Source organism: Erinaceus europaeus, chromosome X, assembly GCF_950295315.1.
Source record: "Erinaceus europaeus chromosome X, mEriEur2.1, whole genome shotgun sequence".
In the NCBI taxonomy this organism is placed as follows: Eukaryota; Metazoa; Chordata; class Mammalia; order Eulipotyphla; family Erinaceidae; genus Erinaceus; species Erinaceus europaeus.
Window position 1 is genome coordinate 41,662,344 of NC_080185.1, and position 22,106 is coordinate 41,684,449.

The 22,106-nt window shown below is 44.7% G+C and overlaps 1 protein-coding gene and 1 non-coding gene across 2 annotated transcripts in view; one reads left to right on the forward strand and one right to left on the reverse strand.

Moving 5' to 3' along the window:
- AKAP14 (A-kinase anchoring protein 14) overlaps positions 1–8,825 on the reverse strand; it is a 16,491-nt gene extending 7,666 nt beyond the window's left edge. The window contains exons 1-4 of the mRNA XM_016194348.2: positions 8,760–8,825; positions 3,199–3,383; positions 2,178–2,266; positions 665–844 (exon numbers count right to left, since the gene is read on the reverse strand). Coding sequence (XP_016049834.2) covers positions 665–844; positions 2,178–2,266; positions 3,199–3,373 — 444 coding nt within the window. The 5' untranslated portion in view covers positions 3,374–3,383; positions 8,760–8,825. The remainder of the gene's footprint in view (positions 1–664; positions 845–2,177; positions 2,267–3,198; positions 3,384–8,759) is intronic.
- On the forward strand, positions 4,762–4,868 carry LOC132535991 (U6 spliceosomal RNA). The gene has a single exon (XR_009547692.1). It is a non-coding gene; the product is annotated as a U6 spliceosomal RNA (small nuclear RNA).
- Positions 8,826–22,106: the final 13,281 nt, after the last annotated feature.

A 22,106-nucleotide genomic window follows, 5' to 3' on the forward strand; every position in this document is an offset into this window, starting at 1 on the left:
GGTCCAAAGTTCAATTCCCAGCATCACCATCAAGCCAGAGCTGAGCAGTGCTCTGGGGAGAAAAAAAAACAGACAAAGAAAGAAAAGAAGGGAGGGGAAAGAAAAGAAGACAAAAAGGAAGGGAAGGGAAGGGAGGGGAGGGAGAGGGGAGGGGAAGGGAGGGAAGGGGAGGGGAGGGGAGGGGAGGGAAGGAGGGCAAGGGGAGGTAGCATAGTAGTTATGCAAAGAGACCCTCATGCCTGAGGCTCCAAAGTCCTATGTTCAATCCCCCATACCACCATAAATAAGTCAGAGCTGAGCAGTTTCTGTCTCTCTCATTAAAGTAAAAGTTAAAAAATAAATATTTATTTATTAAAATAAAAGATCAGAGACCTGAGTATATAAAAGCTCTCCCAGACTGTAGTTTGAGGGCCATTCCAACCTGAAGGAATTGGGGATAAGAGGAGAAACCAGCAGAGACAGAGAAGGAATGGCGAGAACAACAGGACAAGGGTTAGGAAAAAGTTGCTCCAAAGCCAAGTACAACACTCAACAGGGGTGAGCGGGACTGGGTAAGGCGAGAGCAGCAGGTGGTGCCAAGTAGGTGAAAACAGAAATAGAACTGTCCCATCCTCCTTTGTCCTCCCAGGAAAGAGGAGTGTCCGTTTTCCCCAGTAGAGTTTACCGGAGGTTTGTTTTTGTTGATCTTGACAGTGAAGTCAATGTAAGTGCTGAGTCGGGAGACGGGTCTCTGAGCTGTGGGGGCGCTCCAGTGCACACGGTAGAGGTAGAGGAAGCTGTGGCCCAAGTCTTCCCGCCTCATATAATCGGTCCAGTGCACCCAGCGGTCTTCAAACTCCCAGGACTGTTGGAAGGAGAGGAGAGCGCGCACACACACACACACACACACACACACACACACACACACATCCATTTAGGTTCTCTGCATAAAGTCAGTGCACTGTAATAAAGGGACATGGCCCTGCTGCTTGAATCATTCCTAACACTTTATATATATTCAGAAGTGGTGAAGCAGGTCTGCAGGTGTCTGTCTTACTCTCCCCCTCTCTGTCTCCCCTCTTCTCTCCATTTCTCTCTGTCCTATCCAACAACAACGACATCAAGAACAACAATAATAATACAACAATAAAACAAGGGCAACAAAAGGGAATAAATAAATATTTTTAAAAATTTTTTAAAAAGAAGAAGAAAGAAAGGAAGGAAGGAAGGAAGGAAGGAAGAGAGAGAGAGAGAGAGAGAGATGTGTCACCACCTGGCCCCAAGCATAATGCCTTTAAAATGAATGAGAGGGGGAAGAGGGAGAGGGAGAGAAGAAATTAACAGGCATATACAGCTCAGGTGGGGACAATACATTCAAAATTAAATCAAAAAGGCTTTTGGAGCCCACAGTGAGTAGATCACCGGACTTGGAAGAATCAAGTCCCGAGTTCAATCCCTAGTATCCCATGTCCCAGCATGAGGCTCGGGTTTTCTCGCCTCCACTTCCCCCTCCCTCCTCCTCCACTTTCTGTCTCTCATATTAATAAATAAAAAATATGTTTAAAAACATAGAAAAGTAAAGACTTGGAATCCAGCAGCAACCTCTATTAACATGAGCATTCTGGGCTGCAGAGACAGCATAATGGTTCTACAAAAAGGTTTTCATGCCTGAGATACCAAAAGCCCCAGGTTCAATCCTTGGCACCGCCATAAGCCCTGGATATATATATATATATATATATATATATATATATATATATATATATATATATATATATATATATATATATAAAATCATCATTCCAAAGTAGCTGACAGAGTATCAGTTTAGCTGGTAAGAGCAGCTTTACCTAGGGAAATGAAAAGTCACAAAAGCTGGGAGAGACAATGACAGGTACCTTCAAAGATGAGCCCTTCTTGACCTTGGAATCCAGAAGGACACAGGGTTTGACTTATCCTACTTGCCTTTGATCCCATTCACTAGATTGTTGTTGTTGTTGTTTTTTCCCAGAGCACTGCTCAGCTCTAGCTTATGGCGATGCTGGGCATTGAACCTGGGGTCACTGGTGTCTCAAACATGAAAGGCTTTTTGCAGAACCACAGTGCTGTCTCCCAAGCCCCCCACCCCCACCCTCAGGGTTTCTGGGTGGCAGACTGCTTATCTTTTTTTTTTTTTTCCAGAGAGTTGATTAACTCACCGAAACAAACTGACTGATTTGCTGCCGGCCTCTTTCTGCTGTGAAATCACCATGAGTGATCCACTTGATGTTCTTGATGGGTTTCATTGCTGTTGAGGACAAAGGTTATGTGTTACTAGCAGCCAGGTGGTACGGCTTTATGCAAAGAGACAATTATTCTTTTTTACATTGTGGATTTAATACTGATTTACAAAACTGTGAAACAATAGGAGTACAACTCCACACTGTTCGAACCACCAGAGTTCTGAATCCCCAATCCCTCCATTGGAAGCTATAGCAGTTCTCCTAAGGTTGCAGATATGGGTTAACTATGTTTGCAACTATCTGTCTATATTTGCCCTTTTTTTAAGGTTACATCTGCTCTTCCTTTCCAAGTCATATATACACTTATTACTACATCCAAATGCCCCTCTCTTTTTCCTCTTCTCTCTTCTACTCCTGATGGAATTGGAGCTCAGAGCCCTCGGACCATCTTCCCCCTTCACTTCTCCCACACTGAGACTATGGATCAAAATTCTTACTGGAGTGCAGAAGGTGAGAGCTCTGGCTTCTGTAATTGCTTCTCTGTTGGACATGGACATTGGTAGGTTGAGCCATACCCCCAGCCTGTCTCTGTTTTTCCCTAGTGGGGTAGAGCTCTGGAGAGGTGAAGTTCTAGGACATATTGGTGAGGTTGCAAAGAGGCAATTATTTCGGTACCCAAAGAGGATTTCTTTTTTCTAGATTTGACAGGACAGAGAGAAATTGAGAGGGAAGGTGGAAAGAGAAGGAGAGAGATGGAGAGAAACCTAAACTACTCGCTTCACCAAGTGGGAAGCAGGAGCTCAAACCCAAGTCATTACTCACAGTAACCTGTGCCACCGCCTGGCCCCCGATTTTTTTTTTAAGAGAGAGACTACAACACCAAAGCTCCCTCAATAAGGTGGGGGTACTGGACTCAAACCTAGTCTTGCACAGGGTAAATCAGCACATTATCCAAGTGAGCTATTACACTGCCCCCTATCCCCAAGATGATTATTACCTTCCAAATAGAAAACAGCTTCATCCAAGACATCAGTAACTATATCTGAAGCTAGGTTATTTATATAGTTGTTGTCGCTGGCTTCAGACTTTACCGTAGACTCCTGGGCTGTGGGGGTAGAACCCGAAGCCACATCCTTTGGGTCTACAATTCTGACTTTTTTAACCATACTCATTTTCTTTTGCCTGAAAAAAGAACAAAGGAAATTTACTTATGGTGATTTGGGAGGTGACACACTGAACAAGGTATTGGAACTCTCAAGCTTGAGGGCCCAAATTCAATCCTAGACATCACTATGCCAGAGTGATGTTCTCTCTCTCTCTCTCAATATATCTACCTCTCTTATTTCACTTAACATGAATTTTTCAAGGTCCAACCAAGATCAGCTGAAAACGGTGAAGTCACCATTTTTTATTATCTGTCTCTTATTGATTAACAAGTAAGTCTCATTTATGAGAAAGATATGAGAGAGTGAGAGAGAGAAACACCTGTGCATCACTCTGTGCCACATACAATGCCAGGCAATGAACCCAGATCCTTGTGCTTGAAATCCCATCATTTCATCCTCTTCACTGCCTCCCAGGTTACTTACAACTTTTCTGTTTGGGGGGGGGTTGTGTGTGTGTGTATTTTTGGGGGGTATTTTCTTTTGCATTGTCTTTATTTGCCACCAGAGTTACCATTAGCCTGATGCCTACATGATGAATCCACCATTCCTAGCAACCTTTTTGTTGTTGTTATTTAGATTTATTTTATTTTTAATTTCTTTATTGAGGGATTAATGGTTTACAGTTGACAGTAAAATACAATAGTTTGTACATGCACAACATTTCCACATAATAATACAATACAACCCCCACTAGGTCCTCCTCTGCCATCACTTTTATCACTTTTTTTCTTTTTCATAGGGTAGAGAGAAATTGAGAGTGGATGAGGAGATAAAGAGGTGGTACTTGGGGACTTGAACCTGAACCTTTGCACACAGTAATGTGTGCACTCTACTGGGTATGCAGTGCCCAGCCCTATCTTTCCTGATTTTTTAAGAACTTATTTAGGGACTTCTGGAGGTGGGGCTATGGAGCAGCAGCAACTGTGTTTCTCTGCTCTTCTCTCCCAGGTCAACTAAGAATAACAAAGGAGACCACCTGGAACTACAACAGGACAGGACTGGAACGACTTCAGGAACCCACCAAATCATGGGTGAGTGCAAACGTGTGTGGTTCTTGGACAGAGAGGAGGCTAGGGAGAGATTAAGTGGCTGGCAACAGTCTGGCAGTTTACCAGTTGAGACACTATTTCCAGTCTGTTTCACCAACAAAAAGAGAGGACTCCCCTGAGACACAACAAATGCAACTGTGAGTCTCCATTGCTACTGCCCTCAGAATCTGGAGCAGCAGCAGGGAGGCCCTGTGCTGATACCAGGGGACAGAGAACTAACCAGGAAACTCAGTAGAAGATCTATACCTCGGTAACCTAGCAGTGGGGCTGTGAAAGTCTCTTTGGATAACCACTGGATTATCTCTGCCCCACCCTGCTGTATCTCTTGATCAAGAGTCAGTGACTGTGCTCGCTTTGGCAGCACATATACTAAAATTGGAACGATACAGAGAAGATTAGCATGGCCCCTGCGCAAGGATGACACACAAATTCGTGAAGCGTTCCATATTAAAAAAAAAAAAGAGTCAGTGATTAAGCAAAGAAGCCTACTTATAGCTTAAAAGCCCTCAGGCTCCCATAGCCTACAGGGAAGATAAAGAACAAAAGAGGCTTTTAAGTCACCAAGCTCCAACTCAGGGGTTAAAATACTATTGAAACAACTGTCAATTTCTACAACTGTGAACCCTTTAATTACCTTACTTAGACACAAGTCAATCCAGGCAAGAATAATCAGTAATTTGAAAAGTACTGAAGGAAGGACCTCATAACATACTATATAAAATGGTTAAACCAACAAGAAGAAATATTAGAGAAATGAACCAGGACAAGAGTGCAGCTAAAAGCCCCCCAAAGGTAGAAGCACAAAATAATGAGGTCAACATCCAAACACCAGTTAAGGAAATAATCACAGGAATGAGTAAAGAGTTTGAAAGAATTGTCATCAGAAATGCAGAAACAACAAATGAGGCTCTGGAAGAAAACACTAATTATCACAAGGTTGTTAGAGAGTTGAAAGCTGAAATAGCTGAGCTAAGAGCACTACTAGCTGAACAAGATAAAACAGTATCAGAACAGGTTAAAAAAAATAGATGAAATCCAGAAAACAGTAAAGGGGAGAGAGAATAGGATGAATGAGGCTGAAGACAGAATTAGCAAGATCGAGGACGAACTAGAGACAAAAAAGAAGTAAGAGATCTCAAAAAGAGATTAAGAGATTATGAAAACAACAGAGACCTATAGGATGACTTCAAAAGAAATAATTAGTGAAATTGAATTGATAGCCCGGAAGTAAGCCCCCACACCTATGGACATCTAATCTTTGACAAAGGTGCCCAGACTATTAAGTGGAGAAAGCAGAGTCTCTTCAACAAATGGTGTTGGGAAAAATGGGTTGGAACATGCAGAAGAATGAAACTGAACCACTATATTTCACCAGGCACAAAAGTAAATTCCAAGTGGATCAAGGACTTGGATGTTAGACCAGAAACTATCAGATAGTTAGAGGAAAATATAGGCATAACTCTTTTCCGCATAAATTTTAAAGACATCTTCAGTGAAACGAATCCAATTACAAAGAAAAGTAAGGCAAGCATAAACCTATGGGACTACATCAAATTAAAAATCTTCTGCACATCAAAAGAAACCACTACCCAAAACAAGAGACCCCTCACAGAATGGGAGAAGATCTTTACATGTCATACATCAGATAAGAGTTTAATAACCGGGAGTCGGGCTGTAGCGCAGCGGGTTAAGCGCAGGTGGTGCAAAGCACAAGGACCAGTATAAGGATCCCGGTTCAAACCCCGGCTCCCCACCTGCAGGGGAGTCGCTTCACAGGTGGTGAAGCAGGTCTGCAGGTGTCTATCTTTCTCTCCTCCTCTCTGTCTTCCCCTCCTCTCTCCATTTCTCTCTGTCCTATCCAACAATGACAACAACAATAATAACTACAACAATAAAACAACAAGGGCAACAAAAGGGAATAAATAAATAAAATAAACATTTAAAAAAAAGTTTAATAACCAACATATATAAAGAGCTTGCCAGACTCAACAACAAGACAACAAATAGCCCCATACAAAAATGGGGGGAGGACTTGGACAGAATATTCACTACAGAAGAGATCCAAAAGGCCGAGAAACATATGAAAAAATGCTCCAAGTCTCTGATTGTCAGAGAAATGCAAATAAAGACAACAATGAGATACCACTTCACTCCTGTGAGAATGTCATACATCAGAAAAAGTAACAGCAGCAAATGCTGAAGAGGGTGTGGGCTCAAAGGAACCCTCCTGCACTGCTGGTGGGAATGTCATTTGTTCCAGCCTCTGTGGAGAACAGTCTGGAGAACTCTCAGAAGTCTAGAAATGGACCTACCCTATGACCCTTCAATTCCTCTCCTGGGCATATATACTAAGGAACTCAACACATCCATCCAAAAAGATCTGTGTACATATATGTTCTTGGCAGCACAATTTGTAATAGCCAAAACCTGGAAGCAACCCAGGTGTCCAACGATAGATGAGTGGCTGAGCAAGTTGTGGTATATATACACAATGGAATACCACTCAGCTGTAAAAAATGGTGACTTCACCGTTTTCAGCCGATCTTGGATGGACCTTGAAAAAATCATGTTGAGTGAAATAAGTCAGAAAGAGAAGGATGAATATGGGATGATCTCACTCTCAGGCCGAAGTTGAAAAACAAGATCAGAAAATAAAACACAAGTCGAACCTGAAATGGAATTGGCATATTGCACCCAAGTAAAAGACTCTGGGGTGGGTGGGTGGGGAGAATACAGGTCCATGAAGGATGACAGAGGACCTAGTGGGGGTTGTATTGTTAAATGGGAAACTGGGGAATCTTATGCATGTACAAACTATTGTATTTACTGTTGAATGTAAAACATTAATTCCCCAATAAAGAAATAATTAAAAATAAATAAAAATAAATATATATATTTCTCCTCATCTGGGAGTATAAATCAAAATTATTTAGGGGGTGCAGAAGGTGGGAGACCAGGGTTCTAACAAGAAAGAAATTTATTTATAAGAGAGAGATGAACAACATTGTTCAGCTCTGGCGCACATTAGGCCAAGGAAAGGCATGAAAGTCTGCAAAAGACTTTCACGCCTGAAGTATCAAGGTCCCATGTTCAATCCCCAGCATAACCGTAAGCTAGAGCTGAGTAGTGCTCTGGTCTTTCTCCCTCTCATTAAAAATAAATAAATGTTCTTCAAAAAAAAAAAAGTGTTCCAGGAGGTGGCGCAGTGGATAAAGCATCAGACTCTCAAGCATGAGGTCCTGAGTTCAATCCCCTGCAGCACATGTACCAGAGTGATGTCTGGTTCTTTCTTTCTCTCCTCCTATCTTTCTCATTAATAAATTTTTAAAAACCTTTTAATAAATAAATAAATAAATGCAAGCAAACTCTGGCACATAGTGATACCGGGGATTGAACGCAGAACCCCTGGGACCTATGGCATGCAAATCGATGCTCTAATTGAAGAAGCTATCTCTTGAGTCTCAGCAGTTCAGACCTTTCCCTCACAAACCTTTTTTTTTTTTTTTTTTTCCCTCCAGGGTTATTGCTGGGCTCGGTGCCTGCACCGTGAATCCAACCACCGCTCTTGGAGACCATTTTTCCCCCTTTTGTTGCCCTTGTTGTTATAGCCTCGTTGTGATTATTATTGTTGCCATTCTTGATGTTGTTCTTTGTTGGATAGGACAGAGAGAAATGGAGAGAGGAGGGGAAGACAGAGAGGGAGAGAGAAAGATAGACACCTGCAGACCTGCTTCACCGCCTGTGAAGCGACTCCCCTGCAGGTGGGGAGCCCGGGGCTCAAACCCAGGTCCTTACGCCGGTCCCTGCGCCTTGCGCCACGTGCGCTTAACCCACTGTTAAGCCACCGCCCGACCCCCACCTTTTTTTTTCTCCTCCGTCAGAGTTTTTCTGTGGTTTTGTCCCTGAACAATCCTACTGCTCACAGTGGACTCTTGCTTTTTCAGGTAGAGGGTGAGAAACAGAGAAGGAAAGATAGAGAAGGGAGAGACAGAGAGAGGAGAGACACCCCGGCATTGTTCCACCACACATGAAGCTTCTCCCCTTTGCCTGGTGCTCCCATTGGTGACTGGAAACTCGAGCCTGGATCCTCCAACAAGATGGTGTGCACTCTACCGGGTGAGCTATCTCCTGACCCCCCACAAGCCCTTGCTAAGAGCCCCTCCTCCCCAACTGGCTCTTCCTAGTTCTTTTTCTCCCCTCCCTTAGTATTGCAAGGCCAGGTGGGCAGAATGGCTAGGGGTGTGGTCCAGTTCGGGCTGTGGGTAATAAAAGGAGAGAAACACCGTAGATTCTTTGCAGGTAGCTGTCCCACCCTTGACATATCCAGCCCCTGTACTCCGTACCCGATTACAAGATCCGTGTTTGAAGGAGGAAAAATACCGAGAAACCTCGGAACTCTGCTGCTTTTGCTCCCAGAATCCCCTTCTGGATGTTTACAAATGTTGCTGGGGCAACGCTGACTTCAGCCAATGAGAGCGAAGCTCAAGTCAATTTCTGGCTGCTCTGTTAGTGAAGGAATCCCAAGCCCGCCAGCCCTAGGGTCCACACTCAGCTTCTTCTCAGAGGGGAGAGGAGCTTGCGTTGTGTAGCCAGGTTTGCAGTGGGTGTGCCCCGTGGCATTTATCTCATGCCAGCCACTGTGCCCGCTGCTCAGCGTGTGTTACGTCATTCATTGCCCAACACAGCCCCAAGAGCTAGGTGTTAAGATTCTCATTACAGCAAAACAAACCGTGGCATAGATAGTAGGAAACCAGATGCTCCAGACCAGGGGAGACAGCATAATGGCTCTGCAAAAAGATTTTCATGCCTGAGGGACCAAAGGTCCCAAGTTCAATCCCCAGCACCGCCATAAGCCAGAGCTGGACAGTGTTCATATTAATAGAAAAATAAAATAAAGTAAAATAAGATAAAATACCAGATGCCCCAAACTCAAACCCAGAATTGCCTCACTTGATCATTGGACTTTGCTTACTATTCATTAAAAAAAAAATTATAAGGGGCCGGTCAGGGACAGATTTCGTTGAGAACAGAGATTGCGATGTGTAAGGATCTGAGTTCAAGGTGAAGTTTTGTGAGTAGTGAAAAGTGCTGCAAGTGTCTGTCTCTCTCATCTCTATCTCTCCCTTCCCTCTCAATTTCTCTGTCTCTAGCCAATAAATAAAAATTATTTTAATATATTGTATTGGGGGTTAACGGATCAAAGTATAATTGTTGACTTTAAAAAATATTTGTTTATTGTTTTTAGAGAAAGGCAGAGAGAAGAGAGATAGAGAGCACAGCACCAAAGTTTCCTTCAATGTGGTGGAGGCCAGGCTTGAACTTGGGTTATACACATGGCAAGGCAGTGCACTATCCAAGTGAGCTATTTAATGGGTCCATCTTTTCAATTTTTTTTGTAATTTTATTTATTTATCTTCCCTTTTGTTGCCCTTGTTGTCTTTTTGTTGTAGTTGATGTCGTCGTTGTTGGATAGGACAGAGAGAAATGGAGAGAGGAGGGGAAGACAGAGAGGAGGAGAGAAAGACAGACACCTGCAGATCTGCTTCAACGCCTGTGAAGCGACTCCCCTGCAGGTGGGGAATCGGGGGCTTCAACTGGGATCCTCATGCCAGTCCTTGCGCTTAGCACCACCTGCGCTTAACCCGCTGCGCTACCACCCGGCTCCCTCATCTTTTCATTTTTAAAAAAGATTTCTTTTTTAATGAGAGAGATGAGAGAGGGAAGAGAAGCAGAGCTTCACTCTGGTATATGAGATGCTAAGGATAGAACTTGGAACCTCATGCTTGAGAGTCCAAGGCTTTATTCACTAGACCACCTCCCTGACAGCTCTTTTCATTTTTTTTTTAACTCCAGGGTTATTGCTGGGGCTCGGTGCCTGCACCACGAATCCACTGCTCCTGGAGGCCATTTTCCCATTTTGTTGCCCTTGTTGTTATTGTTGTTACTGCCGTTGTTGTTGTTGGCCAGGACAGTGAGAAATGGAGAGAAGAGGGGAAAACAGAGAGGGAGAGAGAAAGATAGGCACCTGCAGACTTCCTACACCACATGTGAAGCAACACCTCCCCTCCCCCCGTCCCCCGCAGGTGGGGAGCCAGGGCCTCGAACCTGGATCTTTACACAATCCTTGAGCTTCGAACCATGTGCGCCTAACCCACAAAGCTACTGCCCAGCCCCCCCTTTTCATTTTTTAACTAGAGCACTGCTCAGCTCTAGTTTATGAGGATACCAGGGACTGAACCTGGGACCTCAAGCATGAAAGTCAGTTGCATAATTACCTGGCCCCTGGATAGTTTTAATATTTTATTTAATATTTCATTTATTTGATGGAGACAGAGAAATCGTGAGAAAAAGGGAGATAGAGAGGGAGAGAGACAGAGAGAAACTTGTAGCACTGCTTCACCATTTGCAATGCTTCCCACCTGCAGATGAGGACTGGGGGCTTGAACCTGGGTCCTTGCTCATGGTAACATGTGTGCTCAAGCAAGTGTACCACTACCCAAACCCCCTCAGGTTTTCTTTTATTCTCAAATTCTAGGTTAGAACTTCTCTGTATGATTGTTTTCAAATATCTCTTTTTTTTTCCTTTAAGATTTATTTATTTATTTATAGAAAGAACTAGAGAATCACTTGGCATATGTAGTACCAGAAATTCAACTTGTGGGTGGGGGAGATTGCATAATGGTTCTTCTTCTTCTAGCGTTTGCCCTTCTTCCGTAGCCCGTCAACAGCATCAGGTTGAGCCTGATGTAAAGTTTCGAGACCTCCTTTGAATCTGGAGAGGTGGCAGTCGTTGACTATGTGGGTCATAGTCTGTCTGTAGCCGCAGGGGCAGTTCGGGTCGTCTCTGGCTCCCCAGCAATGGAACATAGCGGCGCACCGGCCATGGCCTGTTCGATAGCGATTGAGGAGGGCCCAATCATAACGTGCTAGGTCAAAGCCGGGTTGTCGCTTGCAGGAGTCTGTGATGAGGTGTTTGTTCTTTACCTCAGCTGACTGCCAGCTCTGTTTCCAAGAGACTGGAACAGAGAAGTTCAGTGTAGGCGTAGGGGACCAGATTGGGTGATGAGACGTCAAGCGTTGGACAGGGTGGGCGAAGATATCCGCGTATATTGGCAGGTCTGGTCAAGCGTAGACGTGAGAAATGAACTTAGATGATGCCGCATCCCGACGAATATCTGGCGGGGCGATGTTGCTAAGAACTGGCAGCCATGGAACCGGGGTGGAACGGATGGTTCCAGAAATTATCCTCATGGAGGAATATAATTTGGAATCGACCAAGTGGACATGGGGGCTACGGAACCATACTGGGGCACAGTATTCTGCAGTGGAATAGCATAATGCCAGAGATGATGATCATAGTGTGGAAGCGCTCACGCCCCATGAGGAGCTGGCCAGTCTTGCAATGTTATTCCTCGCGCCCACCTTTGCTGCAGTTTTTATGAGATGTTCGTGAAATGACAGAGTGCGATCGAGAGTAACGCCAAGATAGACTGGCTGGGCATCATGCCGGATTCTCGTATCGCCAAGCTGCACATTAAGCTCACGCGAGGCCGAAGCATGGTGTAGATGGAAAACAGATGATACCGTTTTTGCAGTGCTAGGGATTAGTCGCCATTTTTTACAGTAATCAGATATCAGAGACATGTCTTTCGTGAGTGTTTCCTCGAGGATGTCGAACTTGGATGCCTGAGTTGCACAGCAGATGTCATCGGCGTAGATGAACTTCCTCGAAGAAGTTTCTGGGAGGTCATTGATGTAAATATTAAATAGCGTAGGAGCCAGAACAGAGCCCTGGGGGAGGCCACTTGAGACAAGTCTCCATCTGCTAGACTTGTCAACCAGATGTACCCGGAATCTTCTGTTTTGGAGAAGAAACGATATAGTGTTGGCCACCCATGGAGGCAGGCATCTTGAGATCTTGACCAGGAGACCACGGTGCCAGACCGTGTCATAGGCTTCTGTGAGATCAACAAAGACAACACCCATCTTTAACTTCTTCTGGAATCCATTTTCAATGTAAGTTGAGAGGGCCAGGGCTTGTTCGCAGGTAGATCTTCCTGGGCGGAAACCAGCCTGGGCGGGTGATAGGAATTTCTCTGTAAGAGGAGAAATACGTGACAGAAGCAGCCTCTCAAGGAGTTTGTAACACATGGAAAGGAGAGAAATTGGTCTATAGCTGGCGGCCAGTGTTGGGTCTTTCTTTGGTTTCAAAACCGCTATAATCTCCCCACGACGCCAAACTTTGGGCACAGACTCAGATTCCAAGATGTGGGACAGGAATGAAGCGAGCCACTTCTTTGCCGCAGGGCCCAGGTTAAGAATGAGTTCTGGGGTGATGTTATCATAGCCAGCAGCCGTTCCCGGTTTAACCCTCTTCAAAGCGTCTTCCAGTTCAGACAGTGTAAAGGGAGAGATTTTTGGAGATGGACAAGATAACCGGAAGTGGGATGACCACTCATGGGAAATTTCTCTTTTCCAGACTGGTTCGATCTTAGCACGTCCAACTTGAGTTAGGTGACTGGCCACTGAGTTTGGAGATACGGGAGGATGGGAGACGGGAGGGGGTTGGCTACCGGCACCCAGTCTGTGAAGAAGCTTCCAGGCCTTCCTACTTGAGTGGGTGAAGTTCAGACTTTCCGTGAGTTGTTGCCAGCGGGCTTGGCGTGCTGCATCCAGGGAGGCAATGAGATGGTCAGCCACATCTGGGTCGCCCGACTCATCATACTGCTTTAGTAGTTGCTCGCATTCAGCATCAAGACAAGGTGTATAGTTAGCACGTCTCCCACGAGGAATGGCTTGGGAAGCTGCTTTGAAGATGGCTTGGCGGAAGCGCCTGTAGGAATCTTCAGAGGGGATAGAGTTAATTGGAATTGCAGGAATAGATTTGTTGGTAAGATCACTGAACAGACGCCAGTTTGCTTTCCGAAAGTTCCACCCAGCCGTTTACGTTGGAGACTTTAATAGTCATCACCAAGACTGGGAATATTCCTCCACTCGTGCTGACGGCTCTATCTTAGCCGACTGGGCTTCAGCGAATGACCTCTCCCTATTATACGATCCCAAACAGCCAGGCTCTTTTCACAGTGCTAGATGGAATAAAGACTCGTCACCCGACCTGTGCTGGATTAGCACAGTCAACGGCCAAGCCTTTCCCGATACGAGACATGTTCTCAAGATCTTCCCGCACAGTCATCACCGCCCAGCTATCATCCACATTGGTCTCCAGCTCCCACTGATTCTGTGCTAGGAGAAACTAAGATGCATAATGGTTATGCAAACCGACACTTACGCCTGAGCCACCCAGGTCCCATATTCAATCCCCCACACCACCATAAGCCAGAGCTGAGCAGTGCTCTGATAAAAAAAAAAAAAAAAAGGAAAGGAAAGAAAGAAAGAAAGAAAGAAAGAAAAATTCAACTTGGGTCTTTCTGCCCGCAATTTTTTGTTATTTTTTTATATTTATTTATTCATTTTCCCTTTGTTTTTGTCCTTGTTGTTTTATTGTTGTAGTTATTATTGTTGTTGTTATTGATGTCTTCATTGTAGGATAGGACAGAGAGAAATAGAGAGAGGAGGGGGAGATATAGAGGGAAGAGAAAGACACCTGCAGACCTGCTTCACCGCTTGTGAAATGACTCCCCTGCAGGTGGGGAGCCGGGGGCTTGAACCGGGATCCTCTCGCTGGTCATTGTGCTTTGCGCCACCTGTGCTTAACCGCTGTACTACCGCCCAACTCCCCACAATTTTTTTATAAAAAAGAAACACTGACAAAAAACATAGGGAAAGAGGGGTACAACTCCATACAATTCCCACCACCAGAACTCCGTATCCCATCCCCTCCCTTGATAGCTTTCATATTCTTTTTTAAAATATTTATTTATTCCCTTTTGTTGCCCTTGTTGTTTTATTGTTGTAGTTATTATTTTCTTTTCTTTTTTATTTCTTTATTGGGGAATTAATGTTTTAAATTCAACAGTAAATACAATAGTTTGTACATGCATAACATTCCCCAGTTTCCCATTGTTGTAGTTATTATTGTTGTTGATGATGACATTGTTGTTGGATAGGACAGAGAAAAATGAAGAGAGGAGGGGAAGACAGAGAAGGGGAGAGAAAGATAGACACCTGCAGACCTGCTTCACCACCTGTGAAGTGACTTCCCTACAGGTGGGGGGCTGAGGGCTTGAACCAGCTTTCCTATTCTTTAACCGTCTGGGAGTATGGACCCAGGGTCATTATGGGGTGCAGAAGGTGGAAGGTCTGGCATCTTTAATTGCTTCCCCGCTGAATGTGGGCGTTGGCAGGTCGATCCATACTCCCAGCCTGTCTCTCTCTTTCCCTAATGGGGCGGGGCACTGGGGAAGCAGAGCTCCAGGACACATTGGTGGGGTCATCTGCCCAGGTAAGTCCGGTGGGCATCACGGTAGCACCTGGAACCTGGTGGCTGAAAGAAGAGTTAACATATAAAGCCAAACAAATTGTTGACTAATCATGAACATAAAGGCTGGAATAGTTCAGATTAAGATTGGGGGGGGTGTCTCTGTTTTGTAGCTAGTTTATTTTAGTTATCATGAGAAAGAAGGAGAGGGAGAGGGGAAGAGAGAGTGAGAGGGGAAGAGAGAGGGAAAGGGAGAGTCATTCTGACACATGCAATGAACTTGGAACTTCATGCCTTCAAGTCCAATGCTCTAGTCACTGCACCACCTCCCAAGCTGCTCCAAGATGCCTCAAGGATGAGAGTTTACCATAATAGTTATCAGCACAGATTCAGGAACATCTATACACTCCTCTTAGATTCTGTGTTGATAAATTGGGGACTTGGGGCCAGGTGATGGCACATCTGGTTAAATGCACACATCACAATGTGCAAGGACCCAGGTTCAAGCCCTTGGTCCCCACCTGTAGGGAGAAAGCTTCACAAGTAGTGAAGCAGGACTCTGAAGGTGTCTGTCTCCCTCCCTGTCTTCCCTCACCTCTCATTTTCTGTCTCTATCTAATAATAAGTAAACAAAAAAGATAAACTGGGAATTATAATAGTGGTGTTTTTTTTTTTTAAGAGACTGAAACCAAATAATGCATGTGAAGACAGAACAGTGCTGGATATGTCAGAAGCTCTCAATATAATGGTGGGAGATGTTGCTTCTGGTAGTAGTGATAGTGATATAGTGTTCTTTTTACAAAAAGCATATTTATTAATTAGAGAGAGGGGAGGGAGGAGAGAGAGGGGAAGCAGAGCATCACTCTGCCACATGCAACATCAGATAATGAACATGGGACGTCAAGCTTGATAATCCAATGCTTTATCCACTGCACTACGTCCTGGGTTGCTTTAATGTTCTTTTAAATAGTGGAAACTGGGGGGGGGGGGGCAGTTGGTGGCACACCTGGTAGAATGCACACCGTATCAAGTGCAAGGACCCAAGTTCACGTTTCTGATGCCCGCCTACAATAGGAAGCTTGACACGTGTTGGAGCAGTGCTGCAGGGGTCTCCCCTGCTTTTCTCTCCCTTCCTATCTCTCTATATCTTGTACTGTGGAAAGGAAGGAAAGGAGGAAGGAAGGAAGGGAGGGAGGGAAAATAATCACCAGGAATGGTGGGGCTAGGTAGACACTGAGCCCTAGTGATAATCCTGGTGCAAAAATAATGACAATATTCTCTCTGGGAGATGGGGGGGGTGAGGACATAAAACTGTGGTGGTGGCTGTGGTGTGGAACTATACCCTGTAATCTTACAATCTTGTAACCCGCTGTTACTCACAAATTACAAAATGAAAAAAAAAACAGTAAAATATAATAACAAGGGGCCAGGTGGCGGTGCACCTGGCTGAGCACACATGTTCCAATGCACAAGGACCCAGGTTCAAGTCCCTGATCCCCACCTACAGGGGGAAAGCTTTGCCAGTGGTGAAGCAGTGTTACAAGTGACTCTGTTTATCTCCCTCTCTATCACTCCTTCCCTCTTGATTTCCGGCTGTCTCTATCCAATAAATAAATAAATAAAGCTAATAAAAAATGAAAATGAATTAAGTAAAAAAAATGAGCAGGTTAAAATTTTTTAATAAAAGCATAAAGAATACTGGACGAGCAAAATAGCTTACCTGGGAAGACACAACACAGGTTCAAGCCTGGCCCCAACTGCACAGGGGGAAGCTTCAGTGCCATTTCCCCTCTCTGTGTCTCTGCCCTATCTATCTATCTATCTATCTATCTCTATCTCTCTCTCTATCTCTTTCTCATATTTTCTGTTTCTTTTTTTAGAATTTATTTATTTATTCATGAGAAAGAAAGGAGAGAAAGAACCAGACACCACTCTGGTACATGTGTTGCTGGGGACCTGGGGACCGAACACAGCGCCACCTCCAGGACCACTCTCATATTTTTCTTTTTTTTTTCTCATATTTTTCTATTTAATTGCTACCAGGGCTATCAACGGAGTTTGGTACCTGTATGACAGCAAATCCACCACTCCTGGCTATTTTTTTCCTTTTATTTTCTACTAGACAGGACTGAGAGAAGTTGAGAGGAGAGGGGATGATAGAGGGAAAGAGAAATAGACCTCTGCAGCACTGCTTCACCACACGTGAAGCTTCCCTCCTCTCCCCCCAACCCCATAGGTGGGGAGTGGGTGAAATAACTCACTTGGATAGCGCACTGCTTTGTCTTGTGCACAACCGAGGTTCAAGCCTGGACCCACTGCACTGCAGGAAGCTTTAGTGCTGTGGTCTATCTCTATCTCTCACATTTTGTCTTTGTCTCTCTTCTCTAGTTGAAAAAGTTATCCTGGAGTGGTAAAGCCTCAGAGAGGATCAGAATAATAATAATAAATAAATAAATATAACATAGTGAAGACAAAATTCATTGTCCCTATGTTAGAACAGAGTTTCAGTTTGTTGATTATGCTGTCTCCCCTGCGCTCATTTTGTTGATTTTATTCATCTCTGAAATCCCTGAGTCTCAGAATCCCTGCCTTTAAACACTGCTTTGCGCATTGGCCAATTGGCTTCTTACTATAAAATAAGAGGTGTCCTATTTTTCTAAATATTTTATTTATGGATTATAAATTAGAGACAGAGAGGAACTGAGAGAGAGAGAAAGAGAGAGAGAGAGAGAGACCTGCAGCACTGCTTCACTGCTTTTGAAGTTTTCCCTCCACAGCTGAAAACTGGGGACTTGAACCCAGGTCCGTGAGCATTGTAACATGTGCAATCAACCAGGTGTGCCACTGCCAGACTCCAAGACAAGTGGTTTCAATGCCAACAAATGCGTATAACGTCCCCCCCTTTTTTACACCAGGGTTATTGCTGGGGCTCAAGGCTTGCAGGACAACTCCACTATGCCCAGTAGTTTGTTGGTATGCATGAGACCCCTTCTGTTTCATTTGGTTTAAATCCCCCCTGCTTAACACTATTCTATTTATATAACCACTTCATTCTATTTACATAACCACTGTTAACAAGTTCCACCCTCCCTCCAGGGCATTTGTGGTTCAGTGATAGGATTCTCGCCTGCTCCACCCCCTCCTTGTCACACTCTGATTTTCACCAGTCACTTTTCTCTCCACCCTCTCTATGTCACATCCTGTTTCCACCCTACTTGGGAAGTATATATAAAGACAGCATTGTGAGTTTTAGAGTACTGTACCTTGAGTTTAGCCTAGCGCTTCTTAGATTGTGCTGCGTCCTGCATGAATAAAGAGATACTGCCTACAGCTCAACCATGAGTCCCTGGTCGTCTGTTACCCGCCCGTGAAGCCAGCCTGGAGAAAACAACATAACCCATTGAAAACAACAGTAGTTACTACTACTGCTACCACTACCACCACCACCACCACTACCATTGATAGAGACAGAGAAAAATTGAAAGGGAGAGCAAAGAAGGAACTAGAGAAAAGAGAGACATCTGCGGCACTGCTCCAGTGCTTTGAAAGCTTCCCTCCTGCAGGTGGGGACCAGATACTCAAACTTGGGTCCTTGCACATGGGAATGTGTGCACTCAACCAGGTAGGCCAATTGCTACCCTCTTTATTCCGTAGAATAAACCACATAGCATGGGTCTTCTTTGTCTTGCTTAAAAGCGCCATGTTGGGAAGGCACCACATCCACCCAGCAATCTCCTCCATGAAGCTGTGCCTGAGATGGTGTCCTGAGGCAGAAGGTAGTGTTGGGAAGGGAGAAGGGTGGCAGGACAGAAAATAATTTAGCTTCTGGTCATGGACAAAGGGGTTCAAATCCCAATTCTCCCACACCCTGGCTTTGTGACTTAAAGCAGGTTGTTTCACCTGTCTATACACATCAATGGGATCTTAGTAGGAGTGACTCCCTAAGGTTAAGAAGATGAATAGTGGGCTGGGGAGACAGCATAATGCTTACGAAAAAAGCCTTTCATGCCTAAGGTACCAAAGGTCCCAGGTTCAATTCCCAGCCCCACCATAAGCCAGAGATGAGCAGTGCTCTGGTAAAATAAATAAATAAATAACAAATAACATAAAACTTAAAAAAAAAGATGATGAATATCCTGGGAGGTAACCCAGTGGACAAAATGTTGAAATCTTTTTTTATTATTATTGAGTTAATATTTATTTTAAAATATAAGATACCAGGGGTATAATTCCATATGCTTCCCACCACCAGAGTTCAGTGTCGCCACCCTCTCCTTTAGAAACTGTAGTTCTCCCAAGTGGCAGAGGCTGAGTCAAGTCTACTGCCTGACAAAGTCCCGGTAGACTAAGGCTGCCTGCAAATCAGGAAGTCTTGGACAAAACCGAAGCTACTCATGCTTTTGCTTATGATCACATTGATAATTTGGGGACTTATTGGCTACTTTAACCATAAGAACCTTACAGGGGAAGTACATAAAAATAACAATCACAAAAAAAATAAATAAATAACAATCACTCCCCTCCTGGGGATATATCCTAAGGAACCCAACACATCCATCCAAAAAGATCTGTGTACACATATGTTCTTGGCAGCACAATTTGTAATAGCCAAAACCTGGAAGCAACCCAGGTGTCCAACAACAGATGAGTGGCTGAGCAAGTTGTGGTCTATATACACAATGGAATACTACTCAGCTGTAAAAAATGGTGACTTCACCGTTTTCAGCCGATCTTGGATGGACCTTGAAAAAATCATGTTGAGTGAAATAAGTCAGAAACAGAAGGATGAATACGGGATGATCTCACTCTCAGGCCGAAGTTGAAAAACAAGATTAGAAAAGAAAACACAAGTCGAACCTGAAATGGAATTGGAGTATTACACCAAAGTAAAAGACTCTGGGGTGGGTGGGTGGGTGGGGAGAATACAGGTCCATGAAAAATGATGAATGAAATAGTGGGGGTTGTATTGTTAAATGGGAATCTGGGGAATGTTATGCATGTAAAAAAAAAAAAAAAAGAAGTAGAAACGCAAAGCAGAAATTGACTGAGTTTGGAGTATGGCACCAAAGTAAGAAAGCAGAAGTACACTAGAGTTTGCAGTAAGTACCTCCCTAATACTTCCTCTCCACTTTTCCAAGCTTTGGGTCCATGATTGTTCAACAATTTGTTTGGCTTTGTATGTTAACTCTCTTTTCAGTCACCAGGTTCCAGGTGTCATCAGGATGCCGGCCAGACTTCCCTGGATTGAAGACACCACCAATATGTCCTGGAGCTCAGCTTCCCCAGAGATCCACCCTACTAGGGAAAGAGAGAGGCAGACTGGGAGTATGGACCGACCAGTCAACGCCCATATTCAGCGGGGAAGCAATTACAGAAGCCAGACCTTCTACCTTCTGCAACCCACAATACACTGGGTCCATGCTCCCAGAGGGACAGAGAATGGGAAAGCTATCGGGGGAGGGGGTGGGATATGGAGATTGGGCGGTGGGAATTGTGTGGAGTTGTACCCCTCCTACCCTATGGTTTTGTTAATTAATCCTTTCTTAAATAAAAAATAAATAAATAAATAAATTATCTGTAGGATATGAAACTTGTATAAAAAAAATAAAAATAACAATCACAGGGAGTCGGGCGGTAGCGCAGCGGGTTAAGCGCAGGTGGCGCAAAGCACAAGGACCAGCATAAGGAACCTGGTTCCAGCCCCCGGCTCCCCACCTGCAGGGGAGTCACTTCACAGGTGGTGAAGCACATCAGTAGGTGTCTATCTTTCTCTCCTCCTCCTCTCTCCATTTCTCTCTCGCCTATACAACAACATTTTTTTGTTTTGTTTTGTTCTTCTTTATTGGGGAATTAATGTTTTACATTCAACAGTAAATACAATAGTTTGTACGTGCATAACATTTCCCAGTTTTCCATATAACAATACAACCCCCACTAGGTCTTCTGTCATCCTTGGATCTCCCCAGAAGATTCTCCCCACCCACTCACCCCAGAGCCTTTTCTTTTTTTCTTTTCCCTCTCTCTCAGATAAGAGAAACAGTGCCTGGTTTCGTCTAGTGTTTTCCAGATTCACTTCCCTTTCATTGATGGTATAAAAAAACAAGATTGCTGGGAACTCTTAAGCATGAGGTCCTGAGTTTGATCCCAGCAAAAATGAGGGGCCCTAGAGATGACTCAGTGAATAAAGCTGTGGACTCCCAAGTGTGAGGTTCTGAGTTCAGTTCTTGACATCCCATGTGACCAGAGTGATGCTCTAATTCTCTTCCTCTCAATCTAGTTATCTTCCCTTCAAATAAATATAGAAATAAATAAGTACGTTTAGAAAGATGAAATAGGCCCCACCTGCAGGAGGGGAGCTTCACAAGTAGCAAAGCAGGTCTGCGGGTGTCTGTCTTTCTCTCTCGCTCTCTATCTCCCCCTCCCCTCTCAATTTCTCTCTATCCTAACCAATAATGTGGAAAAATGGCAAAAAAAAAAAAAAGATGACAAGGGCAACAACAAGGACAACAAAAAAGGGGGGGGTGAGATGAAATGGGATTTTAGTAAGGTGCTGGATTTGGAAGCATGAGGTCCTGAGTTCTATCTCTGGCATCCCATGTGCCACAATGATGTTCTGGTTCGCTCTCCCTGTCTCACGTTAATAAACTCTAATGATCAAGGAGGTGTCCCAGTGGATGAAGTGTTGGACTCTCAAGCATGAGGTCTCAAATTCTATCCCCAGTACTGCAAGTGCGAGAGTGATCCTCGGGTTCCCTCTTCTCTTTCTCGTAAATAAGCAGAGTCCTGGAGGAGGGGGCACTCCAGGTTGAGAGCCTGCGCACAGTTTCTGCCAGGCAGTGCAAAGAGCAGCAGCAAAAAGGCTCAGGAAGCCGGAAATGGAAGGAAGGACGAGCTGAGCAGGCAGGGCAGGAGGAAGCTGCCAGATGAGTTCTGCCAGCCCAGCCCCCGGAGGAACGGCTGACCTGAGGCGGGCGAGTGGGCGGGGACGTCCCAAGTCCCGCCTCTTGCTCCTACAGCAAGGAGTTTCCAGATCGCGGCGCCCTGCCTTCCCAAACCTCCATTCTGACGGTGGTTGCGTGCTAGCAATCACCTCCCAGAACGTAGAGCCTGGGCACAGGGCCTGGCAGGAAAGCACGTACCCTTGGCTTCCTGGGCTCTAAAGGGTCTCCACCCCCATTGAAGCCTCATTTGCATAAGGGAAGTCCCGGTAAGTACAGTTCCGGGATCTGGGGAGAGCAACCAGAAGGTCCCAAGATCTCCCTTTGCTTCTTCCTGCATCTGGGACAGCTAGGGGAAAAAAGATCCGCAGACG